The 17,653-nt window shown below is 31.8% G+C and overlaps 1 protein-coding gene across 4 annotated transcripts in view; it reads left to right on the top strand.

Moving 5' to 3' along the window:
- The first annotated feature begins 904 nt into the window (after window positions 1-904).
- Window positions 905-17,653, top strand: part of LOC117172379 (THO complex subunit 2) — a 64,457-nt gene continuing 47,708 nt past the window's right edge. For 3 of the 4 annotated variants that reach the window (XM_033360240.1, XM_033360238.1, XM_033360237.1), the window contains exons 1-2: window positions 905-1,104; window positions 1,268-1,311. In XM_033360240.1, the coding sequence (XP_033216131.1) occupies window positions 1,040-1,104; window positions 1,268-1,311 (109 nt within the window). In that variant the 5' untranslated portion in view covers window positions 905-1,039. The remainder of the gene's footprint in view (window positions 1,105-1,267; window positions 1,312-17,653) is intronic. The other variant, XM_033360239.1, reaches the window with a different exon arrangement.

Genomic DNA, 17,653 nt, shown 5'->3' with positions numbered 1-17,653 from the left:
GATTCGGTTTTGCTTAAAAATGTATACGCACATTATTTTCTGCAAAAATATTGTTCCTTTTAATTGTTTACACTTTGCAGATTGAATAGACAGCAATTATGTATGCATTTGTTACATAAAAAAGTCTATGAAAAACATTTCTTGAAAATAATGTTTTGAAGGGTATCTAACCTAATCTGCTGAAACGTTGGCATTTTACAGTTTCACGCCATCATGAAGAATACAAGTATTATTAATATGCTTATTATCAATAAGAAGTGACACATTATATGTTTTCAAATATTTTGGAAAGATATTGGCAGATACGTAATTTTCTGTAATAATAGATAAGGGTAAGGTAAGAGGGTGGTTTCAGGAAAACATTCTAAGTAGGTATATAATATAAATCAAAATTCAATACTATTGTTTGCAAAAAAACCGTTTTATTTAATTTTTTTATTTAAGTACTAGCAATAAAAGACGCGTAAGGATATTGAAGACAATAAACGAAGTCACTAATTTTCTCGTTAAATAAAAGAGTAATTTCCGAATTCAGTCTTTGCAAATTCCATTGAAGTTCAGTCTATTTTAATCCTATGTTATTTTTATAGGAACATTTTTTTTGTCTTTGAAAGCACATGTTACTTATTTAGAAATCAACTATTTGCATTAATACGTTTATTCTCCATGAAACTGATCAACAATTACGACGTATTTTGAAATTCACATTCATTCACATCTTAACATACAGATGGCGTCGCAATGTGAGCGGTAATGAAAGAAGCGAAAGAAACGTTACCGGTCATGACGGTGATTTTCCTGCTGAAATTACGGAGAATATCACCGCGACCCAACTCTACTTTCAATTGATATTTACTTGGCCCTCAGCGTGTAGACATCTTGCCAGCTTTCGTCATGTGACCAACTTTTTTCGGATGTCTTTTCGAACACAACGTTTCATTCATCTCTGAATAAAAAATGCAGTTTGTTAACGTGTGATGTTTGGTACGGATGATTGTTTTGACGAAAAAGAACAATCGTGTGTCGTGTTTTTTGCATAATGGCCGGTAAAATGTGGAATTCAGATTTATGGAAAACATGGGAGAAACAAGGAAGAGGCGACTTGTAAGTGAAAATTGGCGACATTCGCGAGATGCGCGTCCATCTTACCTTTGCATTGCTACTGAGTTTTCTGTGAAAAAAAATTATTTAATCGTCGCGACTCTTTATGTCCCCTTGATTATCGTCCTAGCAAAGGGTTAATTTGTCAATTAACGACTGTTTGCAGCCTCAAGCTAATCAAACACAAATTTAAGGAAGGCGACACGTCAGGTAACTATTTTTGAATTGACCCCGCATTTTCCCCTGAATTTTATCCTTATTCACTTATCACACAATCTTCCCTCATAAGTTTGATTAAATCCTTTCTTGTCTTATCATTCTTTTATCCCCCTGAGAAAGTATCGACTTTTTGATCTTGGAGTTTTTGTTTGGTTTTCAAAATCCGAAGTTGAAAAAAATCTTACAAATTAATCGATGCATTAACTGCGTCGTGCCGAATACACGCACTGAAAAAGAAAAAGGTTTGAGTGTTGAATTGGAGCTAGCATATAACCTTTGGTAAAAAATTACATTGTTTTATTTTGAAGTTTTTCGATTTATTTTTCACTGTTAGGATTTTGTTGAAATTCCAAGTGACTGGGAACATGACAATTTTTGGCTCCGTTTTTTTTTCAATTTTAAGTAGTGGGAAGCATCTATTTCATCACATTTTAAGTGACACTTGAAATCACGTGAACTCTCACGGTTTTGAACGATTTTGTTTCGAAATTATTTGAAATTACTAATAATGCGATTAAAAATCGTGTATCTGTAGGCACTTCAAATTTTTAATAGTTTAATTTTGAAATGTTCCATATGGCATATTTTGTAGTTTTGAGGTCATTGATGGAAGTTGGGCATTTTTCCCATCATTGGTCGAATTTTTTCACACAAGCCGTGTATAAATAATATTTAAACCTCATGTTGGTATTGTAACGTTTGTTATAATTCTTTAATATATTTAAAAGTATTGACAAATTTTCAAAATTTAAGTGTCGTTCCGAAATTCGGGATGAGTAGTCAAATATTTTTCAGAAACTTGGGCTAGTCGCACCGAAAATTCGGGATGGTTAGATACTGTCTTTCAAAATTAAACAAAAAAATCTGCCCGCTTAGCGGGCACATTCTCATCGCCCGCGGCTCGCTTCGCTCGCAAGTTTGAGAGCGCCTAGGGCGCGCGACGGTTGAATCTCACGCTTTGCGCTCGATAATGGGTTACCTCGCGCTTCGCACTCGGACATAATTACACCTCGCGCTCGGATATTTGTTCTTTGCATTTGGAATGCTTCAATTACACTTTATCAAAAAGATCTCTTTTAGATGGGAGTATTATTATGCGTCTTCATATTATGAATTATCTACCTAATTAAGTATAGTCAAAGATTAAGTTTCTCAAAACTCTGTAGGCTTTGAGGTTCAAATTCTCATCGTGGCATTCGGGCTGCGCGCTCGATTTTCGGCAGACATTTGTAAACCGGTTTTGTTCAATCTTTTTTCTCGTAACTTTCATCGTTTTTCCACACATTTTTTTTTCTTTTTTTCTTTTCAATGTTATTTTGCACGAATAAAGCAAAAAGTACGCGTGCTATCAAGAAGTGATTCTTAACGAAATTGTAGATCTTTTTTGGGATAAAATTTTTTGTTAATTTATCCTTTTTCGTGCCCTAAATACCTTGGCCACAAAATGGAATTTTTTATTTTTCATTATTTTTTGTGCAATAGAAATTTGAATTTTTGATTTTTCAAGAAAATCCAAAAATTTGTTGTGATAATCTTATAGGGCTTTCAAAAAGAAATTTTTTTCTTCTCTTGACTTTTCATATCGTGCGTTTTTTGGCTTAAAATTTGGATATTCGGTTAATTGAAAATTTGTTGAAAATGCTATAACTCTGAGAATTTTCTTATTGTCGGAAAAAGTTATAAGGATAAATTGTTTGTTCTTTTTAAAACTATGAATATCCGTATATAGAACTTTCAAATTCAGAAAAAAAGTAGTCTAAAAAATTTTCAAAATGCCATCGTAAAAACTTAATTTTCGGATTCAGGGGGTCTCGAAACGTGGATATCCGTTGACAAACTGTAATTTCAAGTGTCCGACAATTTGAATACTTTCTCAATCATAAATGATGAGAATGTAAACAAAAAATTCAAAGCATGCTTTAAAACATTTGTTGAAGTTGTAACTTTGAAACTGGTTGAAATGGTAAGTGACCTCATTTTTAAAACTTAATGAAAAAAGCAACAGCTTAAAATCTTGATCTTAGATATTGTAACGGTACTTTTTGTTAGAAAATGTGTAATTACTTGCCCGCCAGTGGTTTCGCATTCAAAGGACCAACCGAAAGGAGCGTCATATGCGGGAAGTCATTATACACACACATTTTTCAAAAAATTATTTAGCTTTCTGTCTCTTTAAATATGTGCAATGTAATTTATATTAATATTAAAAATTCGACTAACTACGGACTGAGAGAGAGAGAGAGAGTGTGTGTGTGTGTGGTTTCACGTGAAACGGATCATGGCTGTGGACCAAATTGTAATCAACTTACAGAAGCCATTTTGGACTTAAAATGTTCGTTAAAGAAAGTGCTTTCAAAATAAACACGGCCTTTTGTAAAAACCAATATGGGCGCTCAAAGTTATCAAAATTATGAGTCAGTTGTTAATAACTGAGAAAAAATCACATACCAGAAGCCAAAGCAATAAATATTTTTAGCTTAAAAGAAAGCTAACGAGTTGTTATTTCAAACCCAGTTCGATTTTTTTTTCAAATTAAATTTGGCGGCCCCTATATGGCGTCTCACGCTGAAAAACACATAAAAAGAAGTTATTAAACGGCTAAAAAGTCGTTATTGCTTTTGTTCTAAATATTAAAACAAAGATTGTTATTTGTTCGTTCAAACCCAGTTAGATTGTTTCAAATTCAAAATGGCGGCCCCAATATGGCATCTGGTAGTTACAAAAAAGGTCAAAACCATACATATTTTTTTAATTAATTTTTTTTTGTATGCTTAGTTAAGTTCGTAGCTTATTATGTTTAAAGGTTTTGTAACGAAAGAAAATCTTTTAATTACCAGCTCACTTGAATTAACAAAAAACCCCTGGGCATCATGAATTCCAGTGACTGAAGGTGGATTAGAAAATCTTTTATTTAAAAATCTTTTAGCCTTATCATACATTTTTTTATCATAAGAAAATAATTGTTTACTTTTAAAGTGATTTTTTGCCCATATAAACAGAGATTCACTTGTGAAAATTGCCAGTTTTAAATTTGCCAGCTACAGAATCACATCGAGTTTTACCATGCGCTACAACATAAGTATGCCATTCAGCATCAACACAGAAGCAACTTTTATGATGCATCAAGTTTACCATTTGATTTTTTATAATGCTGTCTTGCATTATCTGATGTATGAAAAAATAAGAGTAACTATTACTAATTATTTAAAAAAAGAAAAAGTCATGAAAATATGTAGTTTAATATGAATAAAATTTAATTTTGAGATACATTTTGAAAGCAATTCGCACTTCACATGTCAATGAATTATTTTGCTGATATTATCGATTTTGGTATTCGTTCTAGTTGAAAAAATTATTTATTATTAAAATTATTCATGTAGCTAATGAAATAATTAATGATATTTAAGACCTCAATGACAAAAATATTTAAAACATACATGATCAGAAGAATTAATAAAAAATATATCACTTATATCCAATATAAATACAATAATAATTAAAATATATAAGACTACAACTTAAGTTGCAAAGTGAAGAATCGTTCTACATTTAAAATCTTAAAAATTTCAAGTTTTGAAGGAAATATTTTTAAAAAGTAATGGTAATTGTAATTAAAATGTTTGAGGGAATAATTTGGTAAAGTCAATGACAAGACTGATACATGAGAAAATGGATTTAACATTATATATTTATTGAAATTGAACCGAACTTCATATATACTATTTATACAGTTCAATCATTTATTTGTTGCTTAATCTTGAAAGCTTTTTTCTCGCTGCATTCAACCCGTAATAATTTTATTGCAAAAATTTAATTGAAAGAAGATTTTGAAATAAATAGTTAATTATATTACAGTACAAGTCCGATAACTTTCCAACTTCGGGACTGTAGGGGCGGAAAATTCCAGGAATCGCGGACTTATCAGATGCCCCCTCTAGTAGCACGATATTAGGTTCGCGCATGCATAAATCATGGGCGCAAATCATTAGCAAAATAGCACACATAGTGGGAGAACCAGAATTAGTGTGCGTGCCGTACGTGTGATGACGTTTTAAGGGGAGTGTAAACTTATCGGACTTCTTCTGTATTGCAAACCTCATTTCTAAAATGAATAGACTATAAACTATTAAACAATATAAACAAACGTACCGTACTCATGACACACTGGAAGAAATTCACTTTTTTCGTTCAGCTTGACGCTCCGAAATTTTGTCTCTATTTGTTTATTAATAATTTTTTCACTCAATGTATGGAAAAACTGAAATTTTGTACATGACAATTTTTTACGCTTTAATAACTGATCAGAAAAACTTTATATTGTCTTAAATGAATATTTAGGGACTCATAAAATGCAAATAATTTGTTTATTTTTCCATTTATTTGTTATAAACAAATTGACAAATAGTCTTATGATCGGTATTTTTTCTGCTAAAAGTACATCACATTAATGTAGGAATGACATTTAATAACAAAAATAATTCAAAAGTTTATAATAACTATTGTTATAAACAATTCTTGTGGAAAATATTAGAATTTGAGATTTTTCATATTATAATTTCCTTAAATCGCCAGAACTACTTCAGGTATTCCTTAAACTGATAAAGATTTAATAATATTTGATAAAATATAACAATTTAAATTTTTGTGAACAAAGTAGAAACAAATTCAAAATTCGCTACAATGGCTACGGATATTCCTAAAAAATGAATCTTTTATAATATTTACTAACATATAACAACTTACATGTTTATAAACAATTTACAAAAAGATAGATTGAAAATGAATCATAACACTGCATGCTAAGATTCACTCAATACAAAATCTTTTTGACAATAGCCCACCGACTTGGCCACCAAAGAAAATTTAAATTTGATAAAACCTTAAGTTTAAATATTTCGTCACAATAATTGTTAATAACAGTGGTTATTGTTAACTTTTTCTAACATTTTTGTGACTAGCAGTCATTCGTCCAATAGCTTAAAACATTTCCAGTGCAAAAAAAATGTTCTATGCGAAAGGGCCAAAATTTTAAATTTGTTTATCTAATTTGTTTTAAAAAGTTTGCATTGTTATATATAATCAAATATTATTAAATATTTATTATTTTAAGGAATACCTGAAGTTTTGCCGGCCATTGAAGGAAATTATCATTTTAAAAATCTCAAATTCTAATATTTTGCCACAAAAATTGTTGATAACAGTATCCTATGAGTCCCTAAACATTCATTTAAGACAATATAAAGTTTTCCTGCTTAGTTATTAAAGCGTAAAAAAAGGTTATCTACAAAATTTTAGTTTTTCCATACTTTTGAGTGGAAAAATCATTAATAAAAAATAGAGGAGATAAAGGTTCGGATAGTCGAGATCTATAGAATTTAATAATCTTTAATTTAAACCAAAAAATTCAAGAAAATTAAAGGCTCTGGACATTTTTGAATGAAAAAACTGCATTTCCTCCTAATGTGCGTCATGAGTACAGTTCGTTTGCTTTTAGAGTTTAATAGCTTATCGTCTGTTTATTTTAGAAATGAGGTTTGCAATAATATAATTAAATAATTAAAGTTGGAAAGTTATCGGACTTGTACTGTAATATAATTAACTATTTAATTCAAAGTCTTATTTAAATTAAATTTTTGTAATAAAATTATTAGGGGTTAAATGCAGCGAGAAAAAAGCTTTCAAAATAAAGCAACAAATAAATGATTGAACTGTATACATAGTATGTATGAAGTTCGGTTCAATTTCAATAAATATATACATTATATTAAATAATGTTAGCTCCATTTTCTCATTTATCAGTCTTGTCATTGACTTTTTACCAAATTGTTCCCTCAAACATTTTAATTACAATTACCATTACTTTTTAAAAATATTTCCTTCAAAACTTCAAATTGTTAAGATTTTAAAGGTACAAAGATTCTTTACTTTGCAACTTAAGTTGTAGTCTTACATATTTTAATTATTATTGTATTTTTATTGGATATAAGTGATATATTTCTTATTGATTCTAATGATCATGTATGTTTTAAATATTTTTGTCAATGTGGTCTTAAATATTATTAATTATGTCATTAGCTACATTAGTAATTTAAAAAATCAATCATTTTTGTAACTAGAACAAAAACTAAAAGCAATATTATCAGCAAAATAAATCATAGAAATGTGAAGTTCGAATTGCTTTCAAAATGTATCTTAAAATTAAATTTTATTCATATTAAACTACATATTTTCACGACTTATACTTTTTTAAAATAATTAGTAATAATTACTCTTATTTTTTCATATATTTTTTTTGTTTATTCGCAAACAGCGGCAAGTTTTTAATGATTTTAACCTTTTTCTTAATGCAATTCAATGAAAAAGTCAGACCTATTTTTTATGGCGCCATTTGTTGGATTAGTTGACCGACATTTCCCCTCCGGCAGGGGGCTGGTTTTCAGCATTGTTGCAACATTGAGACGCCATATTGGAGCCGCCATCTTGAATTTGAAAAAAAATTGAACAGGGTTTGAAAGAACAAACAATCATCTTTGTTTTTATATCAAAAACAGAAGCAATGACGACTTTTCAGCCGTTTAATAACTTCTTTTTATGCGTTTTGCAGCATTTTTTCGACTTTAACACGCCATATTTTGACCACCATTTTGAATTTTAAAAAAATGAACTGGGTTTGCAAGAAAAAATAAAAATCTTTGTATTAATATTGACAACGAAAGCAGTAACGTCTTTTAGCCGTTTAATAACTATTTTTTTATGCGTTTTTCAGCATTTTAACAACTTTGAGACTCCATATTGGGGCCGTCATTTTGAATTCGAAAAAAAATCGAACTGAGTTTCAAAGAACAAGTTATCAGCTTTCTTTTAATCTAAAAATATTTATTGTTTTTACTTGTGGTATGTGATTTTTTCTCAGTAATTAACAACTGGCCCATAATTTTGATAACTTTGAGCCGCCACATTGGTTTTTACAAAAGGCCACGTTGATTTTGAAAGTACTTTCTTTAACGAACATTTTAAGCCCAAAATGGCTTCTGTATGTTGATTACAATTTTGCCCACAGCCATGATCCGTTTGACGTGAAACGGCATATATATGTGTATGTGTGTTATTATGTTTATGCATAAATTTTTAAAACGGTGCAAAGTATTGAAAAGCGGTAAGAGAACTCTGTGGATCTTTTGAAGAGGATAAACTTTTTTTGTGCCAACTTTTTTCGGATCTCGCGTAAGGTTGCACTATGAGTAGCCAATAGTGAGCCACGCGCTTCCATTTTTGCATGAGATTTGTAAATGCAACAAATAATATTGAAGTTACATGGAATTACATGCTGTCTGGATTTCGTTCATATGTAAAGTTTATTTTATCGCCAAATATATATTTATCGTGAATATATGCCAGGTATAAAGAAAAATATGTTTTTAAATTGTATAGTGTTTCAGAAATTTTTGGAGCAACCCTCGTAAAAATCTGTTTTATTGGTTATCAACTTATTAAATCCGATTTTTAAAGATTCTACAGTGCTTATTGCTGAGTTAGTCGGCTCACTATTGGAGTTGTTACATCTTTTGTATCATTATTAGTGAGCCATGTTAAAAATATGCTATGTTACCGACGAATATTGATTTCCTTACCTTATTTTTCGAAGAAAAAAAGTGAAATGTTGATTTTCAGAGAAATCATCCACATGAATTTTTCTTTATGTCTCATGTCCACAAATTAACATCAGAGAAATAGAAAATCACAACCCATTAAAAATGTCACATAGTAATAAAGTGGCGGCCCCAACTCCCGCTATACCCGTGAAGTCCATATTATATATATATATATATATATATATGTATGTATGTATGCATATGTGGATATATGTTTACATGTGTATATTCATTCTTTTTAGTCCAAACGCCTACAATGAAATTTGTTGTTAATGGTTCTTTTTTTGATCATAAATTGTATTTGCAAATGTTTGGGTGAAAATTAGTCTGTTTTAGTTGGTTGCCGTTTTCTTTTCAATTGAAAATTTATCTATATTGTTGAAAATTCAACTGTTTTATCAAAAATACCTGTTTTTGGCTTTGTTTCAGATTTAAATATTTCTTGAAAATTTGTCTTTTTTGGTTTTATATTTTTTTTCTGGATTTATATTTTATATTTCTTCAATTTTGCACATTTGGAATTGAAATTTCTTTGTGTGTGTGTATGTGTGTGTGTATAAGTCTTTGGTTACGTTCTGAGAAGACGGCCGGATACTAACTTCCATATATCACAACGCTGCTGAAGGCTGGTGACCTTCTCAGCATGAAAACAAAAACACAAACCCAAGACGGCTCTCGGTTCTAGTTCTACCTCCCCCCTCTCCCAACCCTCCCTAATTAACTGAAGTTTTTGGTGGGACTGACGTTAAAACTACAATCTCCACCATATGACGATTTGATACTTAACTTTGACATCATTTCGACTCAGAAAATAAACTTATTGCATAAAGGTGTTAGTTGGGCGTATAATCTAAACAATGAATAATACAAACTACAAAATAGCCTCGGAAAGGACTGGAACTTCTAATGACAAAAGGTATGCACACGGAAAATCTAAAGGTCATGTTTCAGGCGACGAATGGAGACTGGGTGCTTAAAATGTTAGGGGAGTAAACGATCTCAAGGTAAAAGAATTGCGTAAAACTGTGGACGTGAAGAAACTAGACATTTTATGTGTGTCTGAAACAAAGAAAAAGGGATGCGAAACCAAAAACATAAAAAACGACGTGTTGAAAGGCGGATTTGAAATATGGTCAAGAGTAGACTGTGAATCACATGGTAAACAAGGAGTAGGTCTGATTTTGAATGAAAGAGCAAAGCAGCATCTCTTTGATCATGGCTTCGTGTCTCGCAGACTGCTTTGGGCTAGAATGAAAGTAGGAATCAGAAGACTATTTATCATAGCATGCTACGCGCCGGTTGATAGTGACCCTAGAGAAGTAAAAGACGCCTTCTGGGACACTTTAAATGACACAATAAACATTTGCGAACATGGGGAAAGAATAATTCTACTAGGAGACATGAACGGTTGGGTGGGCATCCAAAATCAGGATACAGAAAGAGTATTAGGTAATTTTGGGGATCCAAGAACAAACTATAACGGAGATAAATTAGTTGCTCTATGCTTAGAAAGGGGTCTGTTTATTATAAATACTTGGTTTAGGCATAAAATAATCCACATGTACACCTGGTCTGAAGGAAATAGCCGCAGTGTAATTGACTTTGTTGTTGCGGATGAAAGATTAAGAGAGTTAGTCAAAGATACAAGAGTCATGAGGGATCCTGAATGCAATACTGATCATTACCTTCTGATCTCAAAAATTAACTTAGGTCGGGGATGGAGAAAAAAGAGAACCAAGAAAACAAAACAAACGCGAATCAAAATTGAGAACCTACAGAAACCGGATGTGAGAATAGATTTTCAAAATAAGATAATCGAAAGCATAGATAAGGCAACATGGGAGGACCGTATAAAAAACAAAGATATAGAGGGCGTCTGGACAATGTTACGGGATATCCTTGTTAGATGTACGATTGAAGTGTGTGGTACCACTGTTGTAGGAAGAATGTCTGGTGATGCGTGGTGGAATGATGAAATTCAGGCTGCCCAAAAAGCAAAAAGAGAAGCGTACAAGAGAACTTTGAATATCGCAGGTCTTAGCAATGAGGAAAGAAATAGACGTAGAAATGATTATAGATGCGAAAACAGGATACTTAAACGATTAGTTAAAGAAAGTAAAGATACAATTAGAGCAGAAGAACAGATAAAAATACAAAACGACTTTGAAGGAAGCAGGAAACTACTTTATAAAAAAATTGAAAGGAAACAAAAGTACAGAAATTGTCAATATGAGAAATAGTAGGGGGGAAATGGTATATAATGCAGACGGAATATTAGAGGCTTTCAGAGACTATTTTAGGAGACAATTCGGAGATGAAGCTATAGGACACCACAACTGCGATTTTGAACACGATGCGATGGAAAGCTCAATTGAAAAAGTCTGTGTCACTGAGGTTAGGGATATAATTAAGAACTTGAAAAACGGTCAGGCTGCCGGGGTAGACGGTATGAACGCTGAAATGCTCAATCACAGTGGCGCGTGCACCGTAAGTAAAGTATATTCAAAAATACTTATTCGTAGGGTAATAAAAATAACAGAAGCAGAGATTTGGGAAGTCCAAAGTGGGTTTATGGCAGGAAGGTCATGTACGGATCAAATATTTAGCTTAAGGCAAATAACAGAAAAAAGTTTAAGAGTAGGAAAAAAGTTTTCTGTGCATTTGTTGACCTTGAAAAACCTTTTGACAAGGTAGCAGTAAAGTCTTGAAAGAGCATGGAGTCAATGGATGGATCCTACAAGCTATAAAAACAATATATACAGGTAGCAAAGCAAGTGTAAGAGTGAATGAGAAACTGAGTGACTGTTTCGATATTATTCAAGGAGTTAGACAAGGATGCGTTATGTCTTCATGGTTATTTATATTATTTATGGACAAGTGTTTAAGAATGGCTCTCTTCGACGAAGAGGGTGTGGATCTCGAAACAGTAAGGGTACGTGGGTTAGCGTTTGCAGATAATAAGGTTTTTATGGCAGAGTCTATCGAAGACTTATGAAGAATGTTGAATAAACTAGATGCAAGCATGAAGAGCATGGGCCTCAAAATTAACGCATATAAAACAAAAACTATGGTGTTCGAAGGAAAGAGTGAGAAAACACTGCAATATTTTATTAAATGATGAGAGAATTAAACCATTTGATAAGTCCGTATACCTTGGTAGCTTATTTACTACGGACGGGAAGATAGATGAGGAATTAGATAGACGAATAAATGAAGGTAAGAAGGTTATTGGTAGAGCAGGTCCCCTTAAAGTCCAGTCAACGGGGAACAAATATCAGTAAAAAAAAAATTCGTAAAAGTAGAATTCTTTTTCACAGATATGTTGGCAATGGCTTTATAAATATATTGTAAAAAGTCCCCAAACTTACGTTGCGGCAAAGTACCGAAATTCTGGAAAGTGTTAAACAATAACATGTTTTTTAAAATTACTCGAGAACTGTTGATTTTAGGTCGAATATGGTGATGTGAAAAAATGTTCATAATTTTATAGTGCACAAAAAAGGTTCTATCTATTGTGGATTTAATATCAACGGCTGCGCTATGAAATTGGATTAACTGCACAATTCTTTTATTTCTGGACAAATAAAATAAAATCTCAAATATCCTGAAAAAACGTTGGAAATAAATCAGGCGATTTGTACTGGAGCAAATGCAGGTTCTTGTTAACAAAAAAAAACGGCTAAGTCATTTGCATGACAAACTATCAGTATAAAATGAGCTCAACTTCAGTGTACAATTTGATATGTTTAAGGGGATGCTTTTGAGATGAAACTTCTTGCAAGTGATCCTCCATTTTCACACAATACATTTTCCAATTTGAAAGTCAGAATAATAATATTTAGGGCCTCTTTTAAAGCTTTAAACAAGTAAATTTCAAAATCTAAGCTATGATATCGCAAGCAGCGGTGATTATGAGTCCTAATGGCAGCAATGGGAGCGGGGGCGAGAACGTTTACCTCTTTCGATGATATTGAACCCTTCGAAATTTTTTTGCTCACTTTTCCCGACAATAGACTTGGCCTTTCGGGTGGCCGTGACGTCACTGTAATGCAGGTTCTCAATGAGGAAAATTTCAAAAATAAAAATAAAATTATAAAATAAAATTAATGCAGTGCACATTAAGCCATCTTTTTTTTATGAAAAATATATTCTGCTTGATAATTTGAATAAGAGTAATTATAAACATATCCTTAAGAACCTATCAAAAACGATAATTACAAAAATGAATTTTTTATTTTCAAACGCAGTGAATAAGACAATTAACAATAAATATAACATAATTTTGAAATGTGTATAACTCGGATTAATTTCTATTTTATTCCCTAAGCACTAGAAAATTGTGATAGAATTTACTTCCCACGTAGAGGTTAAAAACTTTTCATCTTTTTACATTCTCATTTAGGGGTTAAATCTACTATGTCAAGTTTCTTTTTGGTAATGTTAACAACATTCTATTGAAGTAGACTGGTAAAATATGGCCGCTCCCGCAAAAAACGTTTTTTATTATTGCTTGCGATGAGCATGATAACTCCGGGAACGATTGTCTGCAATTGAAAATCCAAAAGTACAAGTATTAGAGTTGCTACAGGTCTGATGGTTCCGGAAAATTAGGGAATGTCAGGGAAAACATGATAGAGTTCGGGCATTTTCGATAAAGTGAAATTATTTGCATTATTATGATTAGAAATTGCAACTATTTAGTTGCAAATTAATCTGTGTTTGTGAAGGATTGAAATTATTTGGTTGAAAATCCTTTTTATTTCACTGAATTCAACTATTTTTTGTATAAAGTTAAAATCCTTTTTGAATAAAATATCACGTTTCTCGTTAAAAAATTATCTTCTTTGGTTAATAATTCTATTACATAGTTGAAAGTGAAACTATTTTGTTTAAAATTAATTTATTTGGTAGATGACTGATCATTTTAGCTGATAAACATTTTTTTCAAAATTTAATTACTTTGTTGAAAATTAAGATTTCTAGATGACAATTAATTGTTTTAAGGGGAAATTTAAGTCATAAATATGTGTTTCAGAATTTATCTTCTTAAGATAAAAATTTATATATTTGGTTAAAAATTCCTGTATTTGATGTAAATTCAAATACTTTATTGAAAATGCCTGTATCTTGTGAAAAAATCATCTTTTTGGTTGAAAATAAGTTTTTTCTAATTTACAATTCATTTCTTTAACTGAAAATGTTACTGTTGCAATTTTTTGTCGGAAATGTTAAATTTACTGAAAATTTAACAATTCTATTTTTAATTGAAAATCTCTGCTTTAGGCGAAAATTCGTCTTTTGTTAGAAGCGTACTCTCAGTTGTTGAAAATTGATCTTTTTGGTTACAAATTAATTTATTTGCTAGAATATTAAACTATATTGCTAAAAATTTCTTTATTATGTTTTTTTGTTAACAATTTATTTTACTAACTGAAAATTTAACTATTTTATGTTTGGTTTAAAATTGATCTTTTAAGTTAAGAATGCATGTAATAATTATAATTTTTTAAAAATTAATCATTTTATTTAAAAATTTCCTCGAATTATTTCAATTTTTGTGCAACAGTTACCTTATTCTTTGATAGAAGTGTAATCTTTTTCGTTAAAAAAATGATTATTGTCACAGAAATACGAGAGTCTGCATAAAAAAATGCATGGACATAAAAGAAGCTGGAGAAGTATGCCAGGACAGGAAAGTATGGCGGCAAATAGTTAATAAAAAGTGTCAGTAGAGTGAATGACGCCTGAAACAATAGACCTTGGCCACTAATGGACCCAAGTGGGGAACCTTACATAACGACTTCGTGAGGTTCTTCGCTTGGGGTGATTGCTAGAGAGATTGATCAGTAACCTGGGTCGGAGCAGTGTTGCGGAATGAACGTGTTATTTACTTAAATAGAACGAGAATTCTGGATCAATCTGAAAAATCTCTATCCTTTCCACACTCTACTCCTTTCCCCTACCGAGTGAGTCACGTCTACCCCGAAAGGGAAATGGCTGTAATGGTGTAATAATAATAAAAAAAATATCGTCTGAACTACCCCATCTGCAAAAACTGTTCAAACAAAAGTTTACCAGGACATAGGGGGTCATTTAACTGTGCCATTGATTTTGACCTTGAGGTCCATTTTCAAGGTCAAGCCGATTTCTTATAATAGAAACCACTAGTTTTGACTGCGGATTTTAATAGAGAGGAAAGTCTTATGTCAAAAATTTACTATGGAAACCTTGAATTTGGGACCTTGGGAGGTCAAAAATCAAGGTAAAATGTCTAAAAACCGATCAGATGCCCTTTTTCTAAATTATCTTGGTTTTCTGGGTAAAGCGAACGTTTATAATGCTTTACAAAATTCGATAAAATGTATAATCCCTATTTTAGACTGCGGACTCGTAAAGAACGGCAAATTGTACGTGGAAGGTGCCTTTAAGAAGTACAAGATAAGTTGAAAAAATGTCGAACACCTTAACTAACTTGACCTTCAAGTGTATTTCCAAGGTTTATGAAGGTCCATGTCATTTTTTCAATGAAAAAGTTGCAAAAAATGGAAGCACCTTGACCTTAATTTTAGCGTTACCTGGAGACAACAACGTGGACGTAGTAAGTTCTGTTTTCTTTGGGGTGCTTCATTATCGTGAGTGCCCTGTCTCTCACGACCAGAGAAGAAGTGATGGATCGAATTCGAAGACAACTTCGTACAGTTACTTCGTGGGTAATTGAAACAACAACAATAATAGTGAGAGGCAAGGGGACTCACGACAATCAAGCACCTTCAACGTTGAGATTGCTAAAAAACCAGAAAATTAAAAAATGCTTCTAAGCGCTTTTTAAGTAATTGAACTTGAAATAGGAAAATAGTAATTTACATTTTTAAAAATCGTCTTCACCTTTAAATGGTTTTGAAAATTGACCTAAAAGTCGAGGAGGGTCAGGGTGGTTCATACTTTTACATTTTGTCGACTTTTTTACGCATCTTAAACGTTTACTTTACCTAGAAATCCACGATAATTTAGAAAAAGGATATCTAATCGGTTTTTTAGGCAATTGACCTTGATTTCCAAGCTCTCCAAGGTCCTAAAAATCAGATTTCTATAGTACATTTTTGACATAAAATTTTCCTCTATTCAAATCCGTTATGAAGTTACCTTGAAAATTGACAGCAAGGTCAAAATCAATGGTACTCTGTATATTGGGTACGGCTACGGAAACAGCCTGGCGCCATCTATTGCCTAGAAGCGGCAATTCCTGACGGATACATTCTACTTGTTTACATGCAATTGAAAATAAATAAATTTATACTGAAAATAAGAGTTTAAATAAATTAAAGGTTGGAAATAAATAATAATTTATTTCTTAAACGTTTGGAGAATATTTGAAAATAAATTTATGTCATTTAACAATAATACAATAATATTTTTATATATTAAACAAACGAATTTTCGAACAAAAGTTTAAACAAATAGAATTGGTTGCCGTCTAAGAAAATAATGTTTTTATACCACCCTAATATACAAAACATGTTCTGAATTTTCTCTATCTCAAACATACGGATATTCTAATGTGAAACTTATACAATTCATGATAAAAATACAACTGGTATTTTCAAGTTCTAAGATTCCTGTGGTATATTTTTATTGTTAAGTTCATAATGTTAGGGTAAATGTTTAGAGAAATCTTAGAATATGTGTGTAGTATCTATAATGTAGCAAATTTACAAAATGGCAATATTTATCAAAAGGAAAATTTAAAGCAATCCTACATGTAATTATTTACTTGAATTATTCACAGTGATTGTGTCGTATCTCATTTATAGCTTATTAATATTTTTCACGTAAAGAAAAATATTAGGCAATTTATAATTATAGATTTTCCTAATACTTCTCTTTATGTTACAATATATATTTTTTATTTCATAAACCGCTGTAATTTTAAGTCGTATGGGGAGAACTATCAGACGTTTGTCTGATAATGCTGCACTGAATTTTGCTTATTCCGTTTACTTTGAACTCCTGCACCCTCACCACATGAATTACTGCTAAAAAATTTATCTCATTGAGTGTTTTAGAATGAAAACACAGGACCACAAAAAATGAGTGGAGGGTTCCCTAAACCGGACCTAGTGGAATATGTTTTTCGGGTCGCTGAAATCAAATCCGAAGCCTGTTTTGCTCCATCACATCAGCGTTTTTTTCTAACCTCAAAAAGCAGCTCAATAACTTTGAGGTCGGTAACCTATAACTCTAAAACCCAGAACCTCAAAACTCATAAATCTCAAATTCCAATAAACTTCAAACCCAAAATGCAGCAAAAAAAAACTTAGAAGCAAATCTGAAACCTCCATTTCGAGGAGTTTCTTCTTGAGTGAACCCATTGGGATTTTTATCAGTCTCGTCTTCTGATTCTTCTGATGTTTCATCGTTCCTCTGTATATCCTCAGCGACGTCATCAGCTTCGATATCCGACATTTCCATTGCGCTTTTATATTCGTCGCTAGTACAGTACAAGTCTGATAAGTTTACACTCCCCTTCAAACGTCATCACACGTACGGCACGCACACTAATAGTGGTCCTCCCACTACATGTGCTACCAGGTGTATACATATGAAACCGGTATTGCCATCTAGCGGCCAGTAGGCACACTTGTAGGCACTGTCGGAACTTACCATTTGTGCTAATTGGCGTA

The sequence above is a fragment of the Belonocnema kinseyi genome, chromosome 5, assembly GCF_010883055.1.
Source record: "Belonocnema kinseyi isolate 2016_QV_RU_SX_M_011 chromosome 5, B_treatae_v1, whole genome shotgun sequence".
Lineage (NCBI taxonomy): Eukaryota > Metazoa > Arthropoda > Insecta > Hymenoptera > Cynipidae > Belonocnema > Belonocnema kinseyi.
Note: the sequence above shows the minus strand (reverse complement) of the source record. Positions and strands in the feature narration are given on the sequence as shown.